The sequence below is a fragment of the Phaseolus vulgaris genome, chromosome 7 (genome assembly GCF_051622355.1).
Source record: "Phaseolus vulgaris cultivar YP4 chromosome 7, ASM5162235v1, whole genome shotgun sequence".
Taxonomy (NCBI): domain Eukaryota; kingdom Viridiplantae; phylum Streptophyta; class Magnoliopsida; order Fabales; family Fabaceae; genus Phaseolus; species Phaseolus vulgaris.
In genome coordinates, this window is record NC_143504.1 from 55185412 (window position 1) to 55212202 (window position 26791).

General features: G+C 29.9%; 2 protein-coding genes and 1 pseudogene across 2 annotated transcripts; 2 read left to right on the top strand and 1 right to left on the bottom strand.

Moving 5' to 3' along the window:
* Window positions 1–8614, bottom strand: LOC137830376 (cation/H(+) antiporter 15). The gene is made up of 5 exons (XM_068637668.2): window positions 6146–8614; window positions 5533–5660; window positions 3055–3498; window positions 1689–2687; window positions 1–1376 (listed from the first exon to the last, which is right to left on the bottom strand). Exons 3-5 carry the CDS (start codon window positions 3268–3270, stop codon window positions 141–143), a joined length of 2451 nt encoding a protein of 816 aa, XP_068493769.1. The 5' UTR covers window positions 3271–3498; window positions 5533–5660; window positions 6146–8614; the 3' UTR covers window positions 1–140.
* LOC150026004 (F-box/kelch-repeat protein At3g23880-like) lies at window positions 8342–23993 on the top strand (annotated as a pseudogene).
* Window positions 23994–26121: 2128 nt separating this feature from the next.
* On the top strand, window positions 26122–26502 carry SMAP1 (small acidic protein 1). Its single transcript, XM_068637672.2, has one exon. It carries the CDS (start codon window positions 26161–26163, stop codon window positions 26338–26340), a length of 180 nt encoding a protein of 59 aa, XP_068493773.1. The 5' UTR covers window positions 26122–26160; the 3' UTR covers window positions 26341–26502.
* Window positions 26503–26791: the final 289 nt, after the last annotated feature.

Sequence of the window (26791 nt, forward strand, 5' to 3'; positions counted from 1 at the left end):
TACACTAGCACAAATCAACGGCACATTCCTCCATCAAGGGTTAAAATCAGAAGGTACAAAGTACTGTCCACATAACAGAAAATGTAAATAAAATCTCCTTAGGACTATATATAAAACAAAGCCACTTGTTAACTGTTTCTTCACAACATTTGATCACTTTCATTAGAGTGAGATTTTTTGCCACGAAGAGGTTTAGATTTTCTCTCTGTGGTGTATTGCTGCACAACAAGCAGTGAGGAGTGTGTGCCAAAACTAGTTGAAGATATAATGTCTCCCATGACCCCAAGTTCAGGGTTGTCACACCATTCCAACAACCTTTGGAAAACTGTGAAGTTCTTTCCACTTCCTTGTCCCAAAATGTACAAGTCACACCCTGGTTTGTCTATCTCATTCAGGATCAAAGGAATTTCCTCACCAGTTTCTATCCCCACTTCGATCTCTGAGTATGTGATGGTCTCATTGTTGTACGACCCTTTGTGCCTAAAGTGAAATATGTGCTCATCATCTAGCTCTTTCTGCATCACACTGTCCATCTTTGTAGATAACACTCCACTGGAATCACTCTGGAATGCCTTCTCTTCTTCAACCTCAGTACCTGACACCAGAAGCCTAATTACGTGCAGCTTTGTGGCCGAGTGTGTTGCCATTCTCCATGCGATCGATAAGGCTTCCCTATCATCAGGCCCTCCAATGAAGATCACAGTGGTGCTCATTGTTACTTTAGATAATGACTTGAGTCCACGGTTAACAAGGATCCCCACAGAACAAGGTGGTGCCTGCAAAACATTCTGGTTTATGTCACCGAATGTAGTGTTGACTGTTTCCAAATCTCCTGAGCTTAGTTCTTTGTGGAATGGAAGGAGAATGAGATTTGCACGTTTCTCTTCTGTCACATTATAGATATCCTGATGGATTGTGTCATAGGTTGCAACAATACCTGATGTGTCAAATCTCGCTGCATTGTATTCCTCCACAAACTCATTAAATGCATTGCATATGGTCTCAAACTCTGTTTGTGATCCATACTGGCTCTCTGAGGATCCCCCTTGAACATTTGAATTGTCCATTTGGGCCACAAGAAGGCCAGTGCCGAGTCTTGTGAGTTCCACAAGGTGAAGAACTGAGACATGTAAAGGGGAATTTCTGGTGGCATTTGTTGCTTCAAGAATATGGATCATGCCATGGGCTTGGTGAGCGTTGTGGACACAAGCTGCAACTCTAAGTTCTGCTTCACACCATAGTTTCTGCACAGTCCTTTGTTGGGTCTGCTTGAACCGAAGGTTTGGCTTGTATATGGCATTAATAAAGGGAGATGCAGCCGTAGTCATGAATAGTATGGCAAGGATCATAATTGTGAAAGAATAGGAGTCCAAAAACTGAAAACAAAAGAAATAGAACAGAAAAACGCATCAGAGTTGATTAACTGTAATCTTTAGAGATAATGGATAAAATTGGTGCATGCAAATTTTCAACCTGTTTTGGCTTGTGAAAACATTTTCTACTTTTAAAAACCACTCTAGTTATTGTACTTTATTTCCCATTTACAAGTATATGAAAACGGGAAACAAAGTGACATGTTGATGAACATAGGAACCAAAAATGTTTTCTTAATCTAAACAAGCTTTTAGTAACCAAGCAAGAATTTGAAAGAGGAGCATGATATGATGAGTTTGGTTAGTAAATAGTACATTTTTGTCCCAGGCAATGCTTATAAGAATCACTGCCATCATGCCCTTGGTGTTGAGGAGCAATCCAAGCCCCACTCCATCTCTTGAAGACATACCATAGTAGAAAGTAACCAACAGAGAGCTTAAAATTTTTGGGATGGCTAACAAGAACACCATGAAGAGCGGAAGTAACACTGAATGTGATTGAGACCAAAGTGCCTCCAGGTTCAGTCTAAAGCCAAAACTAGCAAAGTAGACAGGAACAATAAATGCAGTAACAAAATCATGCAACATTTCCAACATCAAATCAGCAAACTTCCCACTGGGCAAAATTAGTCCATACACAAAGGCCCCAACAACATGGTGTGCACCAATCAAGTCTGTGATGTATGAACAAACAAAAAGTCCAATCATCACATCCAGCAACTTTGAGGAGTTCCATGACTCTGACCTCATTCTGTGTTCAATCAGGCGCTCCAGGATTGGACGCACCACGCAGAAGCAGAACAGAATGAACATCAATGTGCACATTGCTGAGAGGAGTGGTTTTCCACCCTCGTGGGAATACGGAATCAAGAGTGAGAACAAAATCCAGCCAAATGTATCAATTAACATGGCTGCTGTTAAGGCATCTTTTCCAAGCCTTGTGTAGAGGATCTTGAGATCTGATAGGAGCCTTGCAAGGACTGGAAAACTTGTGACAGAAAGAATTGTACACCAAAACACATACCCTTTAGCGCTGAGCGCAATGCTTGATTCACCTGCTAAGTTACGCTCTAAAGCAAGAAAACCAGCTCCAACCAATGCTGGAATGAAAATGCTTGCAACAGCAATGATTATAGCCTGCCTGCTTGATCTCAGGATGGTGTCACAGTTCATTTCCAAACCACTAAGGAACACATATAACATGATTCCCACATTGGCAAAGGTTTCAACAGTCAAGATTCCTTCTGGACGGTAAACCAACTGCAAAACTCCAGGAATTCTTCCCAAAAATGATGAACTCAAAAGTACACCACCCTGCATATACAATATCAAGTTCGTGTAACTATAAGTGATTCATATTTGATACCAAAGTTTAATTTCCCTCTAACATGTCATCTGAAACATTTTACACTATCTCTTCTCATGTTCCCATATCAAGGAGAAACTATATATACAAGTTAACTTCTCATTTTTAACATTGTTTATCCATGTTTCAATGACTAAACAAACAGACATTAGTTTCTTCCCATCTTAAAACTAATTTTAATGAAAAATACTACAATTTCTTATTTTTCTTTCTTAGAAATTCTTATGAAGGAGTTTATTCAAACAAGTCTATATCAATATATCCAAAAGTCCTATGCTATATTTGGTAGACACACATATGAAGATGAACACTTACAAGCATCTGGGCAACCGTAAGAGGGAGGTTGAATTGCTTGAGGATGTGGTGAAAAAAAGTAGAGACAAGGATATTGTAGGCAATTTGAATAGACAGGAGAGGAACACGATCTGCAAGGACATTATCACTCCTCCAGATTATGTTGGTAGGATCGATTGTTGTATTGTAACATGCAAGTCCTGGGATGGAGGTTGCAGCATTCGCTCCACTTGCCATATCAAATTTCTTCTATGAGGCCTTAATTAATTTTCTTATGAATTTTGTTTTTGCATGCTTACTTAAACAAAACCATGTAGCAGAAGAAGATGCAAGTTATTGCCTTAAGCTGGCACAGTTCAAATTGCCTTTTTGTTGTCTGTGTGCTAGAATAGATTACAGACATTGTTGTTCTTTTTTCTGTCTATGTAAATGTCTGTTGCTTTATGGCTCCACCCTGAATGCACACTATAAATAAACATTTGGTTGCAGTCATTTACTTAAAAGTTTAAAATAAGTTCAACTGAAAATAACTAATTAAAGTATTTGTGAATCCAGCAAAAGGACATCAAAACATACGAAATAGCAGAATATATTAATATAAACCATTCCAATAAATGAAAGAGAGGAGAGAAAAAAAAATTGTAATATTTTTTAACTGGAATTTTGTACCCATAAAATTAATTTTTTTCTTCACTGCAATTAAAAATAGCTTATTACTAAAAATAATTAGCAATTAACAACGATAGTATTACTATTTAAAAGATAGTTTTTAAAATAATTCATCTTTCCTTTTAAAATATTACTATTGTTATTATTTTCATTTATTTCTTTCCCTTTCCTTTTCATGACTATATAACCAATTTGATTTCTCAAGTATTTCTCTCTCTTTCCGAAATAGCTATTGAAATAATAAAATTATATAAGTGTTCCTTCAAATATTGATCAATTTAATTACTAAATTGATAATGTTAGATACCCATTTGAAGAACTTTTTGAATAAATGAGAGACTTAAAAGATTACTTACATATCTTTATATTATTTACGAAAGAGGGTATTTCTTTAATAATGATATTGAGGATTTATTCTATAATGCTACCATGGAAATTGTGGAGTAGTGTGCAGCATTAGGCTTAATTGAAAAGTGAAAACATATTTGCAATACGGAAAATGCATAAAGATCAACTATTTATACATGTTATAAATTCTATATTCTATTGTCAGGTTTGCATTAATCCAGATTTTAAGACTGTCATAGTTGAAGACGTTAAACATAATCACCATTACTAGTGTCTAAAATAAGAGAACCATTTATGCCAAAGATAATAAAATTTACTATGAAACATGTAATCCGAAATTCCAAATTGAATGATAAAAAAAATACAGAATGTATAATTCATAAATTAAAAAATTAGATGTTTAGATTGCATGGCCAAAAGTGAAAAGATTAATTTCATATTACATTTTTGGATTATACAATACAAAATATAATTAATGTTTTCATTTCCAGACCGTGTCATCTAAAAATATATTATGAATTGCATTGGAGAAATACATTTTTTATGACACAATTCAAAATTATTTTTTCAGTTCTTGATTGTGATTGTGCAATTCAGAGATACATTTTGGACGGTACAATCTAATATTATTTTTTTCACTTTTGAATTGTAAAATTCAAAAACACATAATTCAAAATTAAATATTTTCTTCACGATTGATTAATCTTGAATTAACTTTTTATTCATATCCGTTGAATTGAATCCAAAAGTTTATTTTCTTCCATTTGAATCTTTGATTAATCTGTATTAAAGTCCAAATAGTTTCTATACAAACACAACACATGTTCAATCTTAGATTAATCCTAAAGGTTGAAACCATTTGCTGCATCTATTGAAACCATTTGCTTACATTTGCTGCATAACCATAACTACATCTACTAGCACTTGACAAGATTACCCGCCAAAAAAAGCATAAAAATGACAGAAGACATAAATTGTAAAATGGATATTTCGAAAAACATGGGATTGTAGGAAGAAAATATGGAAATACAGAAAGTTTTTCCAACAATCATTTTTCTTCAAAATTAGGAAAGAAATCCATATAACATTGTCATTCTCCTGGGAGATTGTTGTATTTATCACAAAAAATTTAATCATGAAAAAGAACTGGTATTGCATCTTTAGATAAGTACTTTTCTAAATAAAACCTATTTGGAAAATAATTTGCTTTTTATTTGTGGTTTTTTTATCTAGAATATTTAGCATTGGTGTGTAGATGAGTGGAGATGGAGGAAAATGAAAATAAAATATAGGATGTTTAGTGGATGTAAAAGAGAAAAGAAACAGTTTTATGAAATGGTGAAATTCTTTATTATTTCTATTAACCTTCATTTATTTCAATTTTACCCATTTATTTTCATTTTACTTATTTCTCCTCTCTACCAAATTATTATTTATTCTAAAAGTAGCAGAACCAAACATGAGATAAGTCTAGAACCTCACCTTATTAGCAATGGCAATGTTAAATTGAACCAGAACACCAAACCTAAAGAACCTTCTTTGTTATGATACACTGGCATGGATCAGGGGCACATTCCTCCATCAAGGGTTAAAATCAGAAGGTACAGGTACTGTCCACATAACAGAAAATGTAAATAAAATCTCCTTAGGACTATATATAAAACAAAGCCACAAGCACAGAACAGCAGGAGGCCTTTAAGTACAGAATTTTTGTTTTACAAACCATTTCATCTATTACAAAGGAAAAACTAATTGAATTTTTAGCAATGTGGGAGAAAATCATAACGATCCCACATGCACAATCAACTATTAGCATTCACATGTATCAGCAAAAACACAGCTTAACTAGTAGTAATTTTCCAGTATCATGAAATGTTAAATCATCAGAACAAATATGCATAGACTATGCCACAACATAACCTTTTTTGGTAAATTGTATACAACTTAAAAAAATTACGATTCACGATAGGGTGGTTCCCTGCAAGGTTATGTATTAGTATTTGATTTAAATGGTAGACAGTTAAACATTAAACCATTAATTGCTAAGGGTACCAAAGAACTGTCACTGTCATTATTCATACTGTTAGATATCTACCTGTTATGCCTACAATTTAGGCTTGTCTTTTACGAGGGATTTGATTTCTAATCAGATTGTATGGCCTGAAAGTAATTCTCAGTCATTTCCTTGTAATTGGAAAAGTTCATGTTGGTATCTGGACTCTCTCTGGTCACGGACCACTCTGGTTACTTCTTTGAACAAATCTGACCAACTCCCCCTTCTGTGAAATACTCCAGCAATGTCTCTAATCACCAACATAGGGTATGTATAATTCATCAACAGATAAAGAGAGGACCTTTGTATGTATTACCAACATTTGAATATTTGTACTTTGTACCACTTTCCAAGCCCTAATTTGGCATTGTGGAAGATGGATTTTTTCCATACAGGGTTTGGCTTGGGCTTCAAGAACAAAATCATCATGTGTGAGCAACCTTCCTGAGTGAAATTGACAAACCAGAGTTTGGCCTGATCGAGGCATCAGGAGAGTCTATTTTCCGTTCACCGTACTCATTTTGTTTCACATCAACATGAGAACTGAGTTTATGAAGACTACCAACAAGTGCAGCATAAACTCTATCATCAGGTGTTAGACCCATTCTCATCATCTCGTCATAAAACTTAAAAGCTTCATCTTCTCTCCCTTCCTTGGATAAACCATAAATAATTGCTGTATATGTCTTCACGCTTCCTCTTATGCCCTTTACCAACATTTCACTGAAAAGCTTCAGAGCCTCGTCTACCCTGTCAACTATACATTCCCCATGTATCAGAGATGTGTATGTAAATACATCTGGCACTATCCCCTTCCCTATCATTTCAGATTTTAACACATGAGCTTGCTTTAATTTTTCTTTCTTGCTATAGGCGTCTATTAGAGTATTATATGTAACAATATTAGGCACCATTCCCTCTTTATCCATATCCCGTAAGATCCTCTCAGCTTCTGCAAGGTTTCCTTCCTTACAATATATCTCAATAAGAGTAGTGTAAGTCACAACGTTCGGAGCCACTCCTTTCTCCACCATCAAATTTAGCGTCCTCTTGGCTTCTTCATACCTATGCAATTTACATAACCCACTAGCAAGAGTGCTGTATGTAACCACATCCGCTTCAAGTCCTTTCCTTTCCATGATAACTTGCAGACTGAAAGCTTCATCCATCATCCCTCTTTTACAATAACCATCCATCATCGTGTTAAATATCACCACATTCAGATCAACCCCCTTAATCTGCATCTCTTTCAACAAGATTTCTGCAGCCTCCATTTGTCCCGCCTTGCACATTCCGCTAATCATCGCCCCGAAAGTATGAGTATTCGGACCAATGCCTTTCCCAATCATCTCATCAAACAAAGCCATCGCGCTTTTAACATTTCCTGCCCTACAATTCCAACTTATCATCGACGTGTAGACATAAACATCCATCTGCATGTTCCTCTCACGCATTTCCTCAAACACCTTCTCAGCCTCCCCAATTCTTCCGGAACTCGCATACCACTCCATCAAAATAGTATACGTGGTCAAACAAGGCAGTATTCCCTCTCTCTCCATCAACCCCAGTATCTCATCAACCCCTCTTCGATCCCTCCTCACAACACAAGCATTCAACAATGTATTATAAGTAAAAACCGTCGACCTTACGATGCCTCTCTCAGCCATCTCCCTCATCAACTTCTTAGCCCTCTCGATCTCTCCTCTCCTACACAACACATCAACCACAACAGTCAAAGACTGAACCCCGATATCAACACGGCCAGACTCCACCATCCGATGAAAGAAACGCACACAAAACTCCACCTCGTTACACCTCTTCAAAGCAAGCAAAAGCACAATGCAAGACCTACCCTCTATCACCAACCCCTTTGATATTGCATAATCAAACACCCCAATAGCCTCTCTAAACATCCTGTTATCAGCACACACCCTGAACAACATGTCACACAGTTTCTCAACAAAATTGGACTCATTCTCACTTTCACTTACAAATTGTGATTCACATTCATCAACGAAGCCAGGAACAGGGTGTTCGGTGACAAGGGAATTCAAAAGGGTTTTCATTAATGCAAATTTTTTGGCTGAAAAGAGTCTATAGAGGAGGATGAGGTGGGCTTTGAGGTCTGGTTTTTGGGGGTTTTGTGTTGTGAGGAAGTGGAAGAAGGATAAGCAAGAGCGAGGAGGGAGAGAGGGGTTGGAGAGGACATAGTAAGTGACCTGAGGTGCGATGCAGGGGATGGCGGAGTGGGGTTTGAAATGGGTGGAGTTTAGAAGGTTTTGGATTATGTTATGAGCAAGTTGGAGATGTTGGGTGCTTAAAGGGGTGATGAATCTGGAAATGGTCTTGTGGGAATGAGAACACATTGAAAAAATGGTGAAAAATTAGGAATTTGAGATGTTACAGAGAAAAACAATGCTTGTGCTCTGCTCCTGCACAAAAACAGAGAAGAGGTTGATGGAACTTCTCTGTAATTTTTGTCTGAAATAAACCAGAATAGCACCCTCACACACTCTCTCCCTGTTTGTTCACTGTTTTAACAAACAAAAAATATTTTTTGTTGATATATATATATATATATAAATAAGTTTAAATTATTTTAATTATTAGAAGTTTATTTATATTTTTAAATCTAAGAAGTAAATGTGCAAAAGTAAATGATTAATTAAAAAAAATATTAGAAAACGTTAAAGTAAAGTTTAATAGACCTCATTTGATTTTGATAAGGTATTTTACAACAAAGTATAAAAGGAAAATGATATATAGACACCCCAGTTTTTCTTGTGCTAGAATACATTTGGGTTTCGTGGATGGATTGCTTACGTGGTATGGGTGTTTTTGTAAAATGACATTGCTGACGGAGATATGGGTGTTTATGTAAAATGACAATTGTAAAGAGAAAATTTGAATTTCGTTTCAGAACTTGCTGAATTCATTTCAAAACGTGGTGAACCTAGTAGAGTGTGGGTATTTGCTAAAACGTAAGGAGAACGTTCTGAAGAGATTAGGGCTAACATTGCCATGTGACGGAGTACGAAGCAGTTGCAGACGAAGTGGTAGGAGCGACGGGAAGTCAGTGAATTTTTTTTTTTTCGTTTTTAGAATGCATTGGTGTTGTGGGCGTTTTTTTATTTTCAAGTTTTTGGTTCTATTGTGTGACCTTTTGGTTCTATGTTTGTGGTTTAGGATTTCTGTTATTCTATGTTTGTGGTTCAGGGTTCTAAGTAAATTTACCAACACGTTAAAAAGATATAAAATTAATAAATTAATAAAAAAAATAAAATTATATAGACTTTTGCCCACCAACACGTCAATTTTTCATGTAATTGACTGGGACCCAGACTTTTGGCCACCAATTGAAGTTGATAGAATGCTTTATTTCTTTTAAGTAATTCATGGTGTAAGCAATAAGCAACTGAAGTAGGCATGTCACATGACAAAACTCTCTTTCAATGTTTTCTAGTTTGATTCCTAAAATAATAATGGTTCTCTGCTTTTGTAAACTATTTATTTTCATTGTTTAAAATAAAAAACTGTGGCAGAACTTTTGAAAGATATACTGAAAAACTCAACACTTATTTTGGCTGAATGTGGAATTTAAACCTGTTCTGTAATTCTAAAGCATATTTACATAGCTATGGACTTCATCATTCTTATTGTAGCAGCTTTAACAACTTATTAGGCTTTGATTGCATATTCCAACCTCATTTTCAAACCTTAACTGCCTTGTAACCAAATTGAAGAATTTTAGAGTCACCATAATGCATTTTCTAAAGAACAGTTGAGTACATGACCCATGTACACACAAGCAGAAGCCATTTACTGAATCACATTTTATATGAACCCCTTTCCAATTAAAATGCTTTCATATATGCTTCATTCCACTATCCGTCTCCCAATTGATGAGGCAATATTAGTGAATTCTGATTTGCATTCGTTGCACCTTCACTGTCCATATTCTTCCCATTTTTCTATGTTCGTAATGATTTTGTTCCTAGCTACTATACAATCCTTGAGTTCTTAAATTGTAAAAGTTCTTGTATGAAGATATCCAAGTTTGATACATATTTTGTATACTGTCTAACAAATCTTCAAATTTGTATGTGTTTGAAAATGTTATCGTCATGATTGTTGAAATCACTTTATGAAGTAAGCCAAATATATTATTCTGCTGACTTGGGTATTAAAATGTTGTATTTTGTAAGATTACTATACTGTAAAAAAAAATAAAGATGAATATGATTAGATTAAGATCTGTTTCTTCATTTTCTTTTGGTTATTCATGTTCAATAGGAAACTCATTTGTTAATATTTTGAGTCCATAAAACCCAAAAGTGACTAGTAAATGACATGAAAGAAAATGTTAGGAAATATACCAGCTAGACAAACTGAGATGACATGAACAAAATGTACTAGTGTTATCAAAGTTTTCATTCCTGCAGAACAAGAAATACATTGCCAAAAACTGGATTGCAGCTGTACATTGTATAATGATGGTACATAGAGTCAACATACTAAGATAAAGGCATTCCAAATAATAATCTCAGCTTCAGCTTCATTTGTTATCTAAAACACAAAGAATTAGTAGTGATTGAAAATCCATAAAAGTAGGCGCACCCAATACACAAAACATTGGGAAGAAAAAATGTAGGTATATCAAGACTCCAAAAAAAAATAATGATTCGTGTTGTTAGAATATGAAAATAGGAATAAATATATCAACACTTACTTTTGTTTTTAGCTGAGGCACACTGAATGTATGTTGTGTATGCTTGACCTTATTTAATATATGTGTTTTAGTGTACAAGTATAATATAATGTTTGGAGGGTGTAATGTAATACTAAAATAGGTCATTCGAAGTGGTTCAATACTTTAATGTGATGAAATTTTTTGTAGAATTACCAGTTTCATATTGTTTGTAACATGACTTCAAGTTCATTGGTACTTGAGCCACTTTTTCCTGTGCAAGAACAACCAAGCAGTGTCGACATAAAATTCCCCTAAACTCAAATAACAAGCATGTGCAGGAAATATCAAAGTTATCCCGGTTAAAAGACACTTCAAAGTTCATGTACTTAGTTCTTTCATTACAAAAGGACTCTTCAACAACATTGAACCGACAACTTTGTCCCTCAGCAAGCACATTATGAGCAACACAATTCATTTTCAATCTAAATTCTACTTGTACTTCATTGAATATGGCATGTGTGTACTCCATTTGGAATTGTCTTTCAATGCTAGTGTAAATAAAATTAATTATAATTAGTTTACAATTACATGTTTAATTATTTATAAAATATCATTATCTTGGTGATTATGCTTAATAGGCTTGGTTTGAGTTGACATTTTGGCCAATTTAAATCTTATATTCTTAAATAACAATATTGAAGAGGAAGAAAAAGACTACATTTTATCAGGTAATGTAACCACTTATCATTATCAGATATATGATTTATCAGATAAAAATATGTATCTCTGCAGAAAGGAATCATATCTCATTATATAGAAACAGAAAATGAAAAAGAGGGATCACTCTTCACCTGCACTCCATTTTAATTGGAAAGGGGTTCATATAAAATGTGATTCGATAAATGACTTCTACTTGTGTGTACATGGTCATGTACTCAACTGTTCTTTAGAAAATGCATTATGGTGACTCTAAAATTCTTCAATTTGGTTACAAGGCAGTTAAGGTTTGAAAATGAGGTTGGAATATGCAATCAAAGCCTAATAAGTTGTTGAAGCTGCTACAATAAGAATGATGAAGTCCATAGCTATGTAAATATGCTTTAGAATTACAGAACAGGTTTAAATTCCACATTCAGTCAAAATAAGTGTTGAGTTTTTCAATATATCTTTCAAAAATTCTGCCACAGTTTTTTATTTTAAACAATGAAAATAAATAGTTTCCAAAAGCAGAGAACCATTATTATTTTAGGAATCAAACTAGAAAACATTGAAAGAGAGTTTTGTCATGTGACATGCCTACTTCAGTTGCTTATTGCTTACACCATGAATTACTTAAAAGAAATAAAGCATTCTATCAACTTCAATTGGTGGCCAAAAGTCTGGGTCCCAGTTAATTACATGAAAAATTGATGTGTTGGTGGCCAAAAGTCTGGGTCCCAGTTAATTATATGAAAAATTGACATTTTTTTATTAATTTATTAATTTTATATCCTTTTAACGTGTTAGTAAATTTACTTAGAATCCTCAACCACAAACATAGAACAACAGAAATCCTAAACCACAAACATAGAACCAAACGGTCACACAATAGAACCAAAAACTCGAAAACCAAAAAACGCCCACAACACCAATGCATTCAAAAAACGACCAAAAAAAAAAATTCACTGACCTTCCCGTCGCTCCTACCACTTCGTCTGCAACCGCTTCGTACTCCGTCACATTGCAATGTTAGCCCTAAGCTCTTCGCAACGTTCTCCTTGCGTTTGAGCAAACACCCACACTCCACTAGGTTCAACACGTTTTGAAACTAATTCAGCAAGTTCTGAAAAGAAATTCAAATTTTCTCTTTATGATGTCATTTTACAAAAACACTCATGCCACGTAAGCAATCCATCCACGTAACCCAGATGTATTCTGGCGCAAGAAAAACTAAGATGTCTATATATCATTACCCAAAATAAAATACGTTTTTAATTGAATTTTGAATGCCCGGGCGGTTAAATCGTTAGGCACTGTAATGACTATAATGTTATAAAAAGTTCTGGAAAAATGCACTTTTCACAAACAAGAAGATGGCTCGTGAAGCGAGGCTCAGAAATATAATGCAACAACGCTATCTTCTGCTACAAGAAGAAAGAAATCTAATGCGCCCGATTGCATGAATAAAAATACTAATTAATAATTTAAATGTATTAAGAAACAAATAATTATGGTAGTACTGATTGAACAATAAGTGAAAGCATATAGTTAAGTTTGTTTTCAAAAATCGATTCAAAAGATTAAAAAAAATATTAAAACTGATTTTTTAGATTTATTTAATTATTTTTCTTCAATCAAAGAGTTTAATTTAGATGTTATATTCAAAATATAAAAACAAAACTCAACTACTTATTATATTTAAATATAATAAAAGTTAATTAACAACTAACAAACATTTCATATTTCTTAAAGGTTGTTATACTCTTATTATTATAATTATATAACAATAATTATACAAAAGAATATTTTTTCTATTTATTTGATAACCTTTTCATTATAAATGTTTGACATTTAAAAAGTGTTTAAAAAGTTGTTGATATAATTTGTTCTTCCGCTTGATTTAGAAAAAATCATAATAAAGAAGGTGATCATGTCATCGATGAAATTGACAAAGGAATAAAGATATTCACATATAGAACAAGTATTAAGGAAATAATAATTATCAAATTATATGTAATTATTATATGCAATATTGTACGTACATAATTATATGCAATTAATTTAATAATGATAGATTCTCATCATTAGTATCCTAGCTAATTAGATTGTAATTTGGAGAGAGAAACTCCCTATATATTTCTCAACAATCTGACATTGACAGCTTATTGTGATTCAGTCCATCCACATTCTGGCGCAAGAAAAACTGGGGTGTTTATATATCATTACCCAAAATAAAATACGTTTTTAATTGAATTTTGAATGCCCGGGCGGTTAAACCGTTAGGCACTGTAATGACTGTAATGTTATAAAAAGTTCTGGAAAAATGCATTTTTCATAAAGGAGAAGATGGCTTGTGAAGAGAGGTTCAGAAATATAATGCAACAACGCTATCTTCTGCTACAAGAAGAAAGAAATTTAATATACCCGATTGCATGAATAAAAATACTAATTAATAATTTAAATGTATTAAGAAACAAATAATTATGGTAGTATTGATTGAACAAGAAGTGAAAGTATATAATTAAGTTTGTTTTCAAAAATCGATTCAAAAGATTAAAAAAAATATTAAAAATAATTTTTTTATATTTATTTATTTATTTTTCTTCAATCAAACAGTTTAATTTAGATGTTATATTGAAAAAATAAAAACAGAACTCAACTACTTATTATATTTAAATATAATAAGAGTTAATTAACAACTAACAAACATTTCATATTTCTTAAAGGTTGTTATAAAAAAGTTGTTGATATAATTTGTTTTTCCGCTTGATTTAGAAAAAATCTTAATAAAGAAGGTGACCATGTCGTCCGATGAAATTGACAAAGGAATAAGATAATCACATATAGGACAAGTATTAAGAAAATAATAATTATCAAATTATATGCAATTATTGTATGCAATATTGTACGTACCTAATTATATGCAATTAATTTAATAATGATAGAATCTCATTATTAATATCCTACCTAATTATATTGTAATTTGGAGAGAGAAACTCCCTATATATTTCTCAACAAACAACTTATTGCGATTCAGTCCATCCACATAACCCAGATGTATTCTGGCGCAAGAAAAACTGGGATGTCTATATATCATTACCCAAAATAAAATACGTTTTTAATTGAATTTTGAATGCCCGGGCGGTTAAACCGTTAGGCACTGTAATGACTGTAATGTTATAAAAAGTTCTGGAAAAATGCATTTTTCATAAAGGAGAAGATGGCTTGTGAAGAGAGGTTCAGAAATATAATGCAACAACGCTATCTTCTGCTACAAGAAGAAAGAAATTTAATATACCCGATTGCATGAATAAAAATACTAATTAATAATTTAAATGTATTAAGAAACAAATAATTATGGTAGTATTGATTGAACAAGAAGTGAAAGTATATAATTAAGTTTGTTTTCAAAAATCGATTCAAAAGATTAAAAAAAATATTAAAAATAATTTTTTTATATTTATTTATTTATTTTTCTTCAATCAAACAGTTTAATTTAGATGTTATATTGAAAAAATAAAAACAGAACTCAACTACTTATTATATTTAAATATAATAAGAGTTAATTAACAACTAACAAACATTTCATATTTCTTAAAGGTTGTTATAAAAAAGTTGTTGATATAATTTGTTTTTCCGCTTGATTTAGAAAAAATCTTAATAAAGAAGGTGACCATGTCGTCCGATGAAATTGACAAAGGAATAAGATAATCACATATAGGACAAGTATTAAGAAAATAATAATTATCAAATTATATGCAATTATTGTATGCAATATTGTACGTACCTAATTATATGCAATTAATTTAATAATGATAGAATCTCATTATTAATATCCTACCTAATTATATTGTAATTTGGAGAGAGAAACTCCCTATATATTTCTCAACAAACAACTTATTGCGATTCAGTCCATCCACATAACCCAGATGTATTCTGGCGCAAGAAAAACTGGGATGTCTATATATCATTACCCAAAATAAAATACGTTTTTAATTGAATTTTGAATGCCCGGGCGGTTAAACCGTTAGGCACTGTAATGACTGTAATGTTATAAAAAGTTCTGGAAAAATGCATTTTTCATAAAGAAGAAGATGGCTTGTGAAGAGAGGCTCAGAAATATAATGCAACAACGCTATCTTCTGTTACAAGAAGAAAGAAATCTAATGCGCCCGATTGCATGAATAAAAATACTAATTAATAATTTAAATGTATTAAGAAACAAATAATTATGGTAGTATTGATTGAACAAGAAGTGAAAGCATATAATTAAGTTTGTTTTCAAAAATCGATTCAAAAGATTAAAAAAAATATTAAAAATGATTTTTTTATATTTATTTATTTATTTTTCTTCAATCAAACAGTTTAATTTAGATGTTATATTGAAAATATAAAAACAAAACTCAACTACTTATTATATTTAAATATAATAAGAGTTAATTAACAACTAACAAACATTTCATATTTCTTAAAGGTTGTTATACTCTTATTATTATAATTATATAACAATAATTATACAAAAGAATATTTTTTCTATTTATTTGATAACCTTTTCATTATAAATGTTTGACATTTAAAAAGTGTTTAAAAAGTTGTTGATATAATTTGTTCTTCCGCTTGATTTAGAAAAAATCCTAAGGAATCAAGATATTCACATATAGGACAAGTATTAAGGAAATAATAATTATCAAATTATATGCAATTATTGTATGCAATATTGTACGTACATAATTATATGCAATTAATTTAATAATGATAGAATCTCATTATTAATATCCTACCTAATTATATTGTAATTTGGAGAGAGAAACTCCCTATATATTTCTCAACAATCTGACATTGACCGCTTATTGCGATTCAGTCCATCCACGTAAGCCAGTGTATTCTGGCGCAAGAAAAACTGGGATGTCTATATATCATTACCCAAAATAAAATACGTTTTTAATTGAATTTTGAATGTCCGGACGGTTAAACCGTTAGGCACTGTAATGACTAATGTTATAAAAAGTTCTGAAAAAATGCACTTTTCACAAAGAAGAAGATGGCTCGTGAAGGGAGGCTCAGAAATATAATGCAACAACGTTATTTTCTGCTACAAAAGAATATTTTTTCTATTTATTTGATAACTTTTTCATTATAAATGTTTGACATTTAAAAAGTGTTTAAAAAGTTGTTGATATAATTTGTTCTTCGGCTTGATTTAGAAAAAATCCTAATAAAGAAGGTGATGATGTCATCCGATTAAATTGACAAATGAATCAAAGTATTAAGGAAATACTAATTATCAAATTATATGCAATTATTGTATGCAATATTGTATATACATAATTATATGCAATTAATTTAATAATGATATAATCTCATCATTAGTATCCTACCTAATTAGATTGTAATTTGGAGAGGATATTCACATATAACACAAGTATTAAGGAAATAATAATTATCAAATTATATGCAATTATTGTATGCAATATTGTATATACATAATTATATGCAATTAATTTAATAATGATATAATCTCATCATTAGTATCCTACCTAATTAGATTGTAATTTGGAGAGGATATTCACATATAACACAAGTATTAAGGAAATAATAATTATCAAATTATATGCAATTATTGTATGCAATATTGTATATACATAATTATATGCAATTAATTTAATAATGATATAATCTCATCATTAGTATCCTACCTAATTAGATTGTAATTTGGAGAGTGAAACTTCCTATATATTTCTCAACAATCTTTTCTCAACAATCTGACATTGACAAGCTTATTGCGTTTTTTTTTTCTTCATTATTTCATGGAAGTCTAAAAACAGACAAACGCTACGACACAAGTTGGTTCATGATCTTCACCTACCACCAACTTGAGGAATATTAAAGAAATAATAATTATCAAATTATATGCAATTATTATATGCAATATTGTACGATATTGTACCCAATTACATTCCTAGAAGTTAAGTGAAATGTAGATATGCAAAACAACAGTAGACCTGATGACAATGATCATCTTTAGTAATACTACCAAATAGTTCTCAGTGTGAAGAGGTTTGTTGAAGATCAAACGTATTGAATTTATTTTAATAAACTAATATCTTAAAAAAAACTATAATACTTTAAAAGAAAGAAATATTAGCAGTATAATTAATACTGACCATTAGTAGTGCATTAAAAAAATTTAATTGAATTTTGAATGTGGGGTGGTTAAATGGTTACGCAATGTAATGTTATAAAATGATGTGGAAAGATGTACTTTTCATTAAAAAAAATGCTTTGAGAATTCGTGAATAGAGACTACGAAACATAATGCAAGGATTCAAACTTTGAATGGAGGCTCACTCCCAACTGTCACAAGAACCAAAACCACCTGGCTGAGCCCACATAGGTAGAGGCAGGGGCGCACTCCCAACCGCCACAAGAACTAAAATCACCCGTCAAGCCCCTGCAGAGGCCAGTTCACCCGCCGAGCCCACTACAGATGCAGAGACCCTCCTAGACCAATTTTTGAGTATGGAGGTTAAGGTGGAAGTTTTTGATATAATTTGATTTAGAAAAAATTCTATTAAAGAAGGGCGACCATGTCATCAGATGAAATTGATAGAGAATCAAGATATTCACATATAGGACAAGAATTAAGGAAATAATAATTATCAAATTATATGTAATTATTGTATGCAATATTGTACAATCTTGTACCTAATTATATGCAATTAATTTAATAATGATAAAATCTCATCATTAGTATTTTACCTAATTAAATTGTAATTTAGAGAGAGAAACTCTCTATATATTTCTCATACGTCTTGTAACCATACACTAAGATACAAAGCTAAATTTTTTATTTTAATCACTATTAGTTGGACTAGAAATTGGGTTTATTACTTTGTTCTTAGAATGGAACTGGGGATAAATTTAGGATTTGTTGGAATTTAAAATTTACTTTCATGTTAGAGTAGATCTCTATATCTTAGGTATATGATGTTGTTTGCTAACAACTCTCTCAACAATTAAATAAACTTGTTTGTTAGCTATAAATACTATTGTACCTATAGCCAATATTTGTTTTATAAATCTACTTTTATCATGTAAAAAGATTGTTATCATGCCCTTAACCCATAATCTAAAAATAGCATTGGTCAAAGAAAATTTGGTATCTCTTATTCTTTTATTTTTCTTCTGTTTTTTAAGTTATTGTCGCCTTTTTTTCTCATTTTTCTGATTTTCTTTTACCATTATTAACTATAATGATTAAAGATTATTGCACCAAACATTTTGCTGAACTCTGAGTCCAGCTGGAATTTAGATATTACTAGTGTATATTGTTTATACTTGATCTCCAGTCTACATAACACACCACAAGGATTGGGGGATTAATTTGTGATTGAATGAAACATATATCCTTCTCTTTTAGGTTGTTTTTAGTAAGTCAAACCATCTATACTAGTAAATATTTTTTATTTATTGTAGACAATCCTTTCTTGACCTTTCTGGTTCAATTACCTGCTTTCTAACCATGTGTTGCCATAAACAAAATATGATATTATTAGGAATTACATGTCTAAGGTTGATTATTTGGGACTTCACATGATGTTTAGGACATGTGATGTTAACATTCTAACGATATTTGAAGTATTATCTGTTTTTGAATAATTGGACTTAACTTTATCATAATTTTGTTTTTAAAAGATTTCATGATAAGTTAAGGGATAAGGGTGTATGTAAATTTTTAAAGTATATCTTGTAAATAAGTGCATGTTTAATCCTTTTCTCATCAAATAATTTATATATATATATATATATGCATATATTTATTTTCTTTTTCTGTATGTGAAGAGATAAAAAAGAAAAACACAACTATTTAATTAATTATTTTTATAAATTAATATTAAAAGATAAATAAAAAAATAGTTCAATATTAAACTAATTATCATTGGAATAACATATCAAATAATTGCTTAAAATATATTCATCACAACAACAAAAATTATCATTAATTACTCTTTTGTCATTACCTCATTTTCAGTTAATTTACATATTCATGTTTATTTTGATATAAAAATAAAAAATATAAGATAGAAAATTTTATAAATATTTATTAAAATAATAAATATTAAACTAAGAAAAGTCTTCAAAAAATAGGTAATATTTTTTTATAAACAATAAAAGTACATTACACGTTAAAACATTTTATTTATAAAACTAATTTCATATCATTAATTATTTTTCAACATTAAAAAATAGTGTAAATAAAATATAATTTTTTTTTTCTATATTACATAATATATTTATTTTCAAAAACATAGTTTAAAAATATAATAAAAAAGGATAATAGCAAAAAAATGATCCACAAGTAATATATATTAATTATTAATCTTAATACATATAAAACGTGTCCCTCCAAAAGTCTCTAGGCTTATTTTTCCTGTATCCTCACGTTTTTCTTCCTGCACCCCCACAATTTTAAATATTTCAAGATTAACCTTGACATCTAATTTGAAAAGGATCACCATGCTGGACTTTCTTTGTCACGGATCATCTTTATCATTGAATATCAAACACTGGTGGAGGGTTTTTGTAGTTTTTCGAGGCAAGATAGAGGAGTACGCTATGTTGCCGAAATGTTGTTTGGGTTGTAGAGGTAACAATAAAGTTTTTTTTAGGAGCAGGTGGTTATGGAGATTTTGGGGTTACCGGATATCGAGATCCGGTAATGTATTCTGGATTTATGAATTTGGAATTGATTAAATTGTGTTTTCTGGATGAGGGGTGTTTCGGAAGTAAATTTTGCATCAATTATTGATTTCCGGAATGCTGAATCCAAAAGTCTAATTCTGTTATGGATTGGTGAATCCAGAATGTTTTTTTTTTAATTATGGATTTTTGAATTCGGAATACATATTTCTGTTACGGATTGGTGAATCCGGAATGCTTTTTTTGAATGATGAATTTTTGAATGTGGAATGTATATTTTAAATTACAAATTAGTGGATCTGAAAATGGACTGAAAATGTCAATCCGAAAAATTTTCAAATTCCATAATCTGAAATGTAAAAAAATAAGTATAGTTTAAGTGTATTTTAAGATTTTTAAAAAATAATAGGAATAATATGCTCTTTGCATGATATTGCGAGAAGAAACTATCAATTCTCTAGCTAAACTTCTTCTATTTTCATTCCTAAACAAACAACAATTAAATTCACAAGTTTAGGAATTTGATTCATTTTTTAAATCTTACCAATTTTTTACTATTCTTTAAAAAGATAAAAAAAAAAGTATTGACATTAATTAATATACGTAAGATGTGAGAACTGCCACTAAAGCTATGTCCATTACGAGAAGTAATTAAAAATCTCAAACTCTTTTTTATAACTATACAGCAGAGTTTTTATTTCACTAAGACTCCATATGTCATATTATTTCTAAAAAGCTATAAAGTTTTTATAAAATTTCTTTTATTGTATGGTTGTTATAAACATTCACATTTTTATTTTATTTATGAATTAAATAATTTTTTTAGTAAAATTGATTTTTGACGTTAGTCCAAACTTAAGATATACTTGGATAAACTATTAAAATTGATAATTGTCGGTTTTTAACGTGACGAACTTTCAGTATAATAGTAACTTATTTCAATAATTTTTTTATTATAAGTATTCAAAAAATCTAAAACCGGAACTAAGGATGAAAATAAATTTAATGTTAGTACAAATATAAAAAACATATTTAACCATTTATTTATTTATATATTATTTTTTTACAACCTAAAACATAATTTAATTATTATATATATTTTTATTTTTCTTGTTAAGTGTAACTCCATCACTTGTAGAAGCAATAATATATTCATCAATAAAATTAAAAGATAGTTGCCGGATGTAATTTTAAAAATACAGGGCTGTAACTGTGCTTATAATTTTTTTATTAACACTTAGCATGTGTTTGATATAAAATATTTTTTTTTTCATATCCGGAATTTATGAATATTAAGAATTTTGATTTCTATAAACGATTAAATTTTATTTGGTTGATTGAAACTATCTCTAGGAATATTTTCTAAATTTATGGGAATTATTTTCAAAATAAACACATTAAAAAAATTACTCAAATAAAGTGCTTCCCATTTTATATTATATATAGATTAATGTATGTTGTGGTAGAAAGCCAATGAAAGTTTAGTGAGCAATCACCAAAACCAGCTTAAGTGTGATGTATTCAAACTTTTCCCTTCCAAATGTTTTGAAATACTTTATAGTATTTCTTTTTGTAAATTTCCTCTAGTTAGTATTCTATAATTATATATATTCAGGATTTTAGAAAACAGTATTATAATTTTATTGATTTTAATTAAATAAATTAAATTTTAAAAATGTGCACCGATTGCATGAATAAAAATACTAATTAATAATTAAAATGTATTAAGAAACAAATAATTATGGTAGTAAATTAAGTTTCTTTCCAAAAATAGATTCAAAAGATTAAAAAAAATATTAAAACTGAATTTTTTAGATTTATTTATTTATTTTTCTTCAATCAAACAGTTTAATTTAGATATTATATTGAAAAATTAAAAACAGAACTCAACTACTTATTATATTTAAATATAATAAAAGTTAATTAACAAGAAACATTTCATATTTCTTAAAAGTTGTTATACTCTTTATACTAATTCAAACAGAACTCCAAAATTTTAATTTAATTTAATTTTGGATTTTGTTTTAAATTAAAAAAACACAAAAACTTATTTGAAAATAAGTTGTTAGATTCAAAATAAAAAAACTGAACCCAACTACTTAGTATATCTAAATACAATGTTATATTTAAAAGTTAATTAACAACAAACATTTCATATTTCTTAAGGGCTGTTTTACTCATTATATTGTAATTACAATATATCTATAAGATTATATCATTTATATATAAATACAAGAAAAAAACTGAAATTATATAACAATAATTACTAAAGAATAATAAGTTCTTAGTAGCTCAAATCGTTAAAACCAATTCAAACACGAAATTTTATTTTAATTTAATTTTGAGTTTTGTATTAAATTAAACCAAACAAAAACTTATTTGATTTTTATTTGAATTTTTTAAAAAATAATTAAACCAAAAGTTGCAAACACCATATGAGTTTGTAATTTATAACAAATTTTAGTAAAAAAAAAGTAACGTAAGATATTCACAGTGTGTTGAATATAATAACTAATGTATTGATTATAATAATATATATTGACGATCACTTCATTTTCTCTTTAAATATTTTTGTACTCACACTTTTTCTCTTTTTTTTAAATTTCAAATTATAGTTACACTTACCGAACAATTTAATAAATTAATATTTTTTTTAAATTTAAAATTTAAAATACTAATATATATTTTATATTATTATAACGGATTATCTAAAGAATATTTTAATTTTTTCTGGTGTGAAAGTATATATTTTTTCTAATAAATTATCATTTCTAGACATATATTTTTTCCTAGCATATATATTGACTCAGATCTCTTTGTTTCTTTCGTTGATTTGTAATTTTTCTCTCAACAAATAAACTTTGATACGTTTGTGTAAACTAGGGTTTTTGACCTTGCTTCTTTTGTGTGCATCTCATCACATAAATGTCTTCATCATTCAAAGGTGTTCTAAAAACACTAATGTCTTATTAACCATCAGAGGCTACCAACATAAATCCATGTATTGGACGGCCTCGGCCTCATGTTCTTTACAAAGTTTACTTAAAAGTCCATCATCATCCACCATTGATTATTATCCTTATCGATTCAAAAATGGGTGTATGCAACGGCTTGGTTTGCTTGCAAGATTCTCACTATGATTTTAAAGAATTCTGGGTTCGGTTTTGGAATCCATCGACAAGGCTAATGAGCGAAGATTCTCCATGCGTGCGCATTCATTCTAATGGTTACAGATGCCGTTATTCGTTTATATTCGGGTTTGGCTATGATGATTGGAGTGACACTTACCAAGTTGTTTTGTTGGATAATAAATCACAGAAAATGGAAGTTAGTGTTTATTCTTTAGGTGATTGTTGTTGGAGAAATATTTAAGTTGTGATGCTTTCACCATGTTGAGTATTTATGGAGCTTGTGTGTGTGGTACTGTGAACTGGGTAGCACTTCCCAGATCCGGTTCTAGTTATAATTTTGTTACGATATGAAGAATGAGAAATGCAATTATTTGTCAATGCCTGATGTTCATGGTCAAGGCCCCCGGCTTTGAAACTTCAACAAGGGACACAACTTCTCGTTTGGACAATGAGGGAGTTTGGAGTTGGAGTTGCAAAATTGTGGACACCGTTGCTGAATATAAATTGTAAAAATCTTCACATTCGTGCTCCCTCTTGTGTACTGTTTGGAGGCTATCATGATAAAGAGTTCCATGTATACAATAAGAAAGATAATAGGATAGATAGTTATAAACTTTTCAATGAGATCAATGACTTCCAGGTTTCTTGTTTCTTTATGTTCCCAGCTTAGTTTTGCCATATCATTAAATTGTGTAGGAGGTTTCACAACTTCATCATATATTCTATTTATTACTTTTGCATCCTTTCACCACACATAATTTAAGGAAATAATGTAAAATTAATAATTCAAAAATAAGAACACTATTAATGTATGTGTCTTCTATTATTGTTAGTTGTGTGATTGTTGGTATATATAGGGAACTAACATGATTTAATTTGAAGAGAAACAACCATTAAAATTACAAGTTTTCCATTAGGATATGCTATTTTAGTTTTTTTAATAAGTGATCAACCTTTTCAAACAATTATATCATAATCAGTTTTGCAATTAACAAATATAACAGCAGTATTCATGGAATTATTTTATGTACAACTATACAAGAAAATGATTTCATGAGTTTAAGGTTGTATAAAAGGGATTCCCTTTATAACCGTTTCTTTTTTCATTTTACTTTTATAACAATTTTTTATTCTATTAAATTATTTTGGACATTTTTGTAATTTCACATAGAATAAATAAAAAACTATAATTCTCTCAAATTGATTTTTTTCCACATCAATGTTTCTCTCTATTATATCTTCTTCCTCAGTTTCTTCAAATCCCGTTGTCATCTTGTCGCTTCTTCTCAGATGACGTAGAATAACCTTATTTGTCACTCCTCATTCTCATTCTCCCAAAAGTTGAACGTAAAACTTTTTTTTATTATTATAGATTCCATTTGCTTGATTAACTGAGACTATTTTTAATTTTAAACTAATTTTCTTCTATATTTTTAAAATTAAAGATATTTGTAAATTTATTGTAACTACTATATAAAATGTTTTTCTTCACCATCTAGATGTGGTTAGATAATTTAGATTCCTTCTCATATATAATTTTATATTATTAATATAAGTTTATGAATAATAACATTATTTATTTAAATTTAATATTAAACACAAATACATATAAATAAAAAAATAAAAAATGCAAATATACCGGCGCTCTGTTAATGATAATAGTAAATTTGATCGGATTTTATATTAGTTATTAAAAAAATACTAGTTAATAGTTTATATAGATTATTAAATTTGTTAGTAATAAATCTAATTTTAAAATTCATAATTAAATTTAATTTATTTTCACGTATATTTAAATTATTAAGGATTATACCAAGTAATAAAATCAATTTTGAGGGATATTTATCAAAATTTTAATTAATTAAAATAAATTTTACATTTAAGTACATAAGTATCATACTACATTTTAGTTTCTTTATTGATGTCCATTACCAAAAACAAAGACACCATCTATTAAGTATTTTGGGTTTTTATACTTGAATGGTTCTTTGATGGAGTTCTTGGACACTCCCATAAGTTCATTCATATGGATTTTGTGTACTTATATGTTGTTATACTTTATAATTTGGAAGCAGAGCCTTAGAACTCTTCGCATGGACCCAAGTTCATGTTTTAACATTTATTACAAATAAATTTTATATCAAATTATCATAACTTAACACAAACAAATCTCATTTTTATAACAAGATGAATCTCATGACTACTTTAGTTTGATTTTTTCCAATTAATAACATATTTCTCTTAAACATTTTTATTCTTAATGTTACATTTACATCTTCAATCAATCCAATCCCACTATAACATTTAATTTATTAAGTTATTTCATTATTATAAATTTATAGTTAATTTTAATAAATACATATACCTATATAATAACTATAAAATAATTCCGGCTAGTAAAAAATAAAGGTTAATCACTATAGTATATTTTTATTTGTCTTCAATAATATTAATTATAACAACTTCTTAAGAGATAATTATTTGATAGTCATCCCTATCTTTTATTCTAAAGGAAATAAGGGCTCACAAACTGTAGAAGGATATCAACTTTCATTATTGTTCTTTTATATTAATTCAGATCATTATTTTTAATTGGACCTTTTTTCCTTATTCAGTCCTACTTAGACTTAAAAAATTGTAAATTTTTACCTCATTGAATACTTAAACAAAAAAATTAATCAAATTCTAATCAAAATAGTAATTTTAATGTTAGAAAAATAGAAAGTTCCACCTCATTCAGTACTTAAAAAAAATAAATAAATAAAAAATAATATATATATATATATATATATGTATGTATATAAACCCTAATTTCAGTGTCCAATTGTTAGGAGAAGATGATGAGAGCAATGGAACTGTTAGGAGAGATGGACGAGCAGGTATCGTCGATGGACGTTGATGACGTGGACCCTCTGGAGAACTTTGCCGAGGGTGTCATAACCACCGATCTCAAACTTGCCGATGTCAATTTCTTCAACAACTTCCAAGATGATTTCGATGATGCTGATATCAAGTAATCATTACGTTGGGGGGTAAATAATTTCCGGGTTAGGGTTTCTGTATCTTGTACTTTCCTCTCTCTGATGGTGAAGGGAATGAAAAAAAGAAAATAAAAGGACATATTGTACTTTATTTCTGGGATTTCCGGGTTAATATGATAATTGTGTTTGATTATTAAATGTACTTCGGTTTTATTTGGTTATTGTGTGGTTTTTGTCTCAGTCTTGTTTTAATGGGTAGACAAAACTTAATCTATTTTGGAACAGAATTGGTTCTATATATCGCCGCCGCATTGTTGATTGCAGATGTAGCTGTGTGAATTTATTATATGTTTGCACATAAAAGAGAAGAAGAAATATACAATTATTTTCATTATTGGTGCATCTTCTTACAATTATTCATCAATGAATCATGTCGTTTCCCAAAGAAGCACCTTGAAGTGTCTCCTGCATTCTTTCAACATCAGAC

Bases quoted from the DNA above. Each gene is read 5' to 3' on its own strand.
- LOC137830376 (XM_068637668.2), bottom strand. From the start codon at position 3,270: ATGGCAAGTGGAGCGAATGCTGCAACCTCCATCCCAGGACTTGCATGT. The intron at 2,688-3,054 runs GTAAGTGTTCAT...TTGTATATGCAG, and splicing joins TTACGGTTGCCCAGATGCTT to GGTGGTGTACTTTTGAGTTC. The intron at 1,377-1,688 runs GTACTATTTACT...TTTTGTTTTCAG, and splicing joins GCATTGCCTGGGACAAAAAT to TTTTTGGACTCCTATTCTTT.
- SMAP1 (XM_068637672.2), top strand. From the start codon at position 26,161: ATGATGAGAGCAATGGAACTGTTAGGAGAGATGGACGAGCAGGTATCG.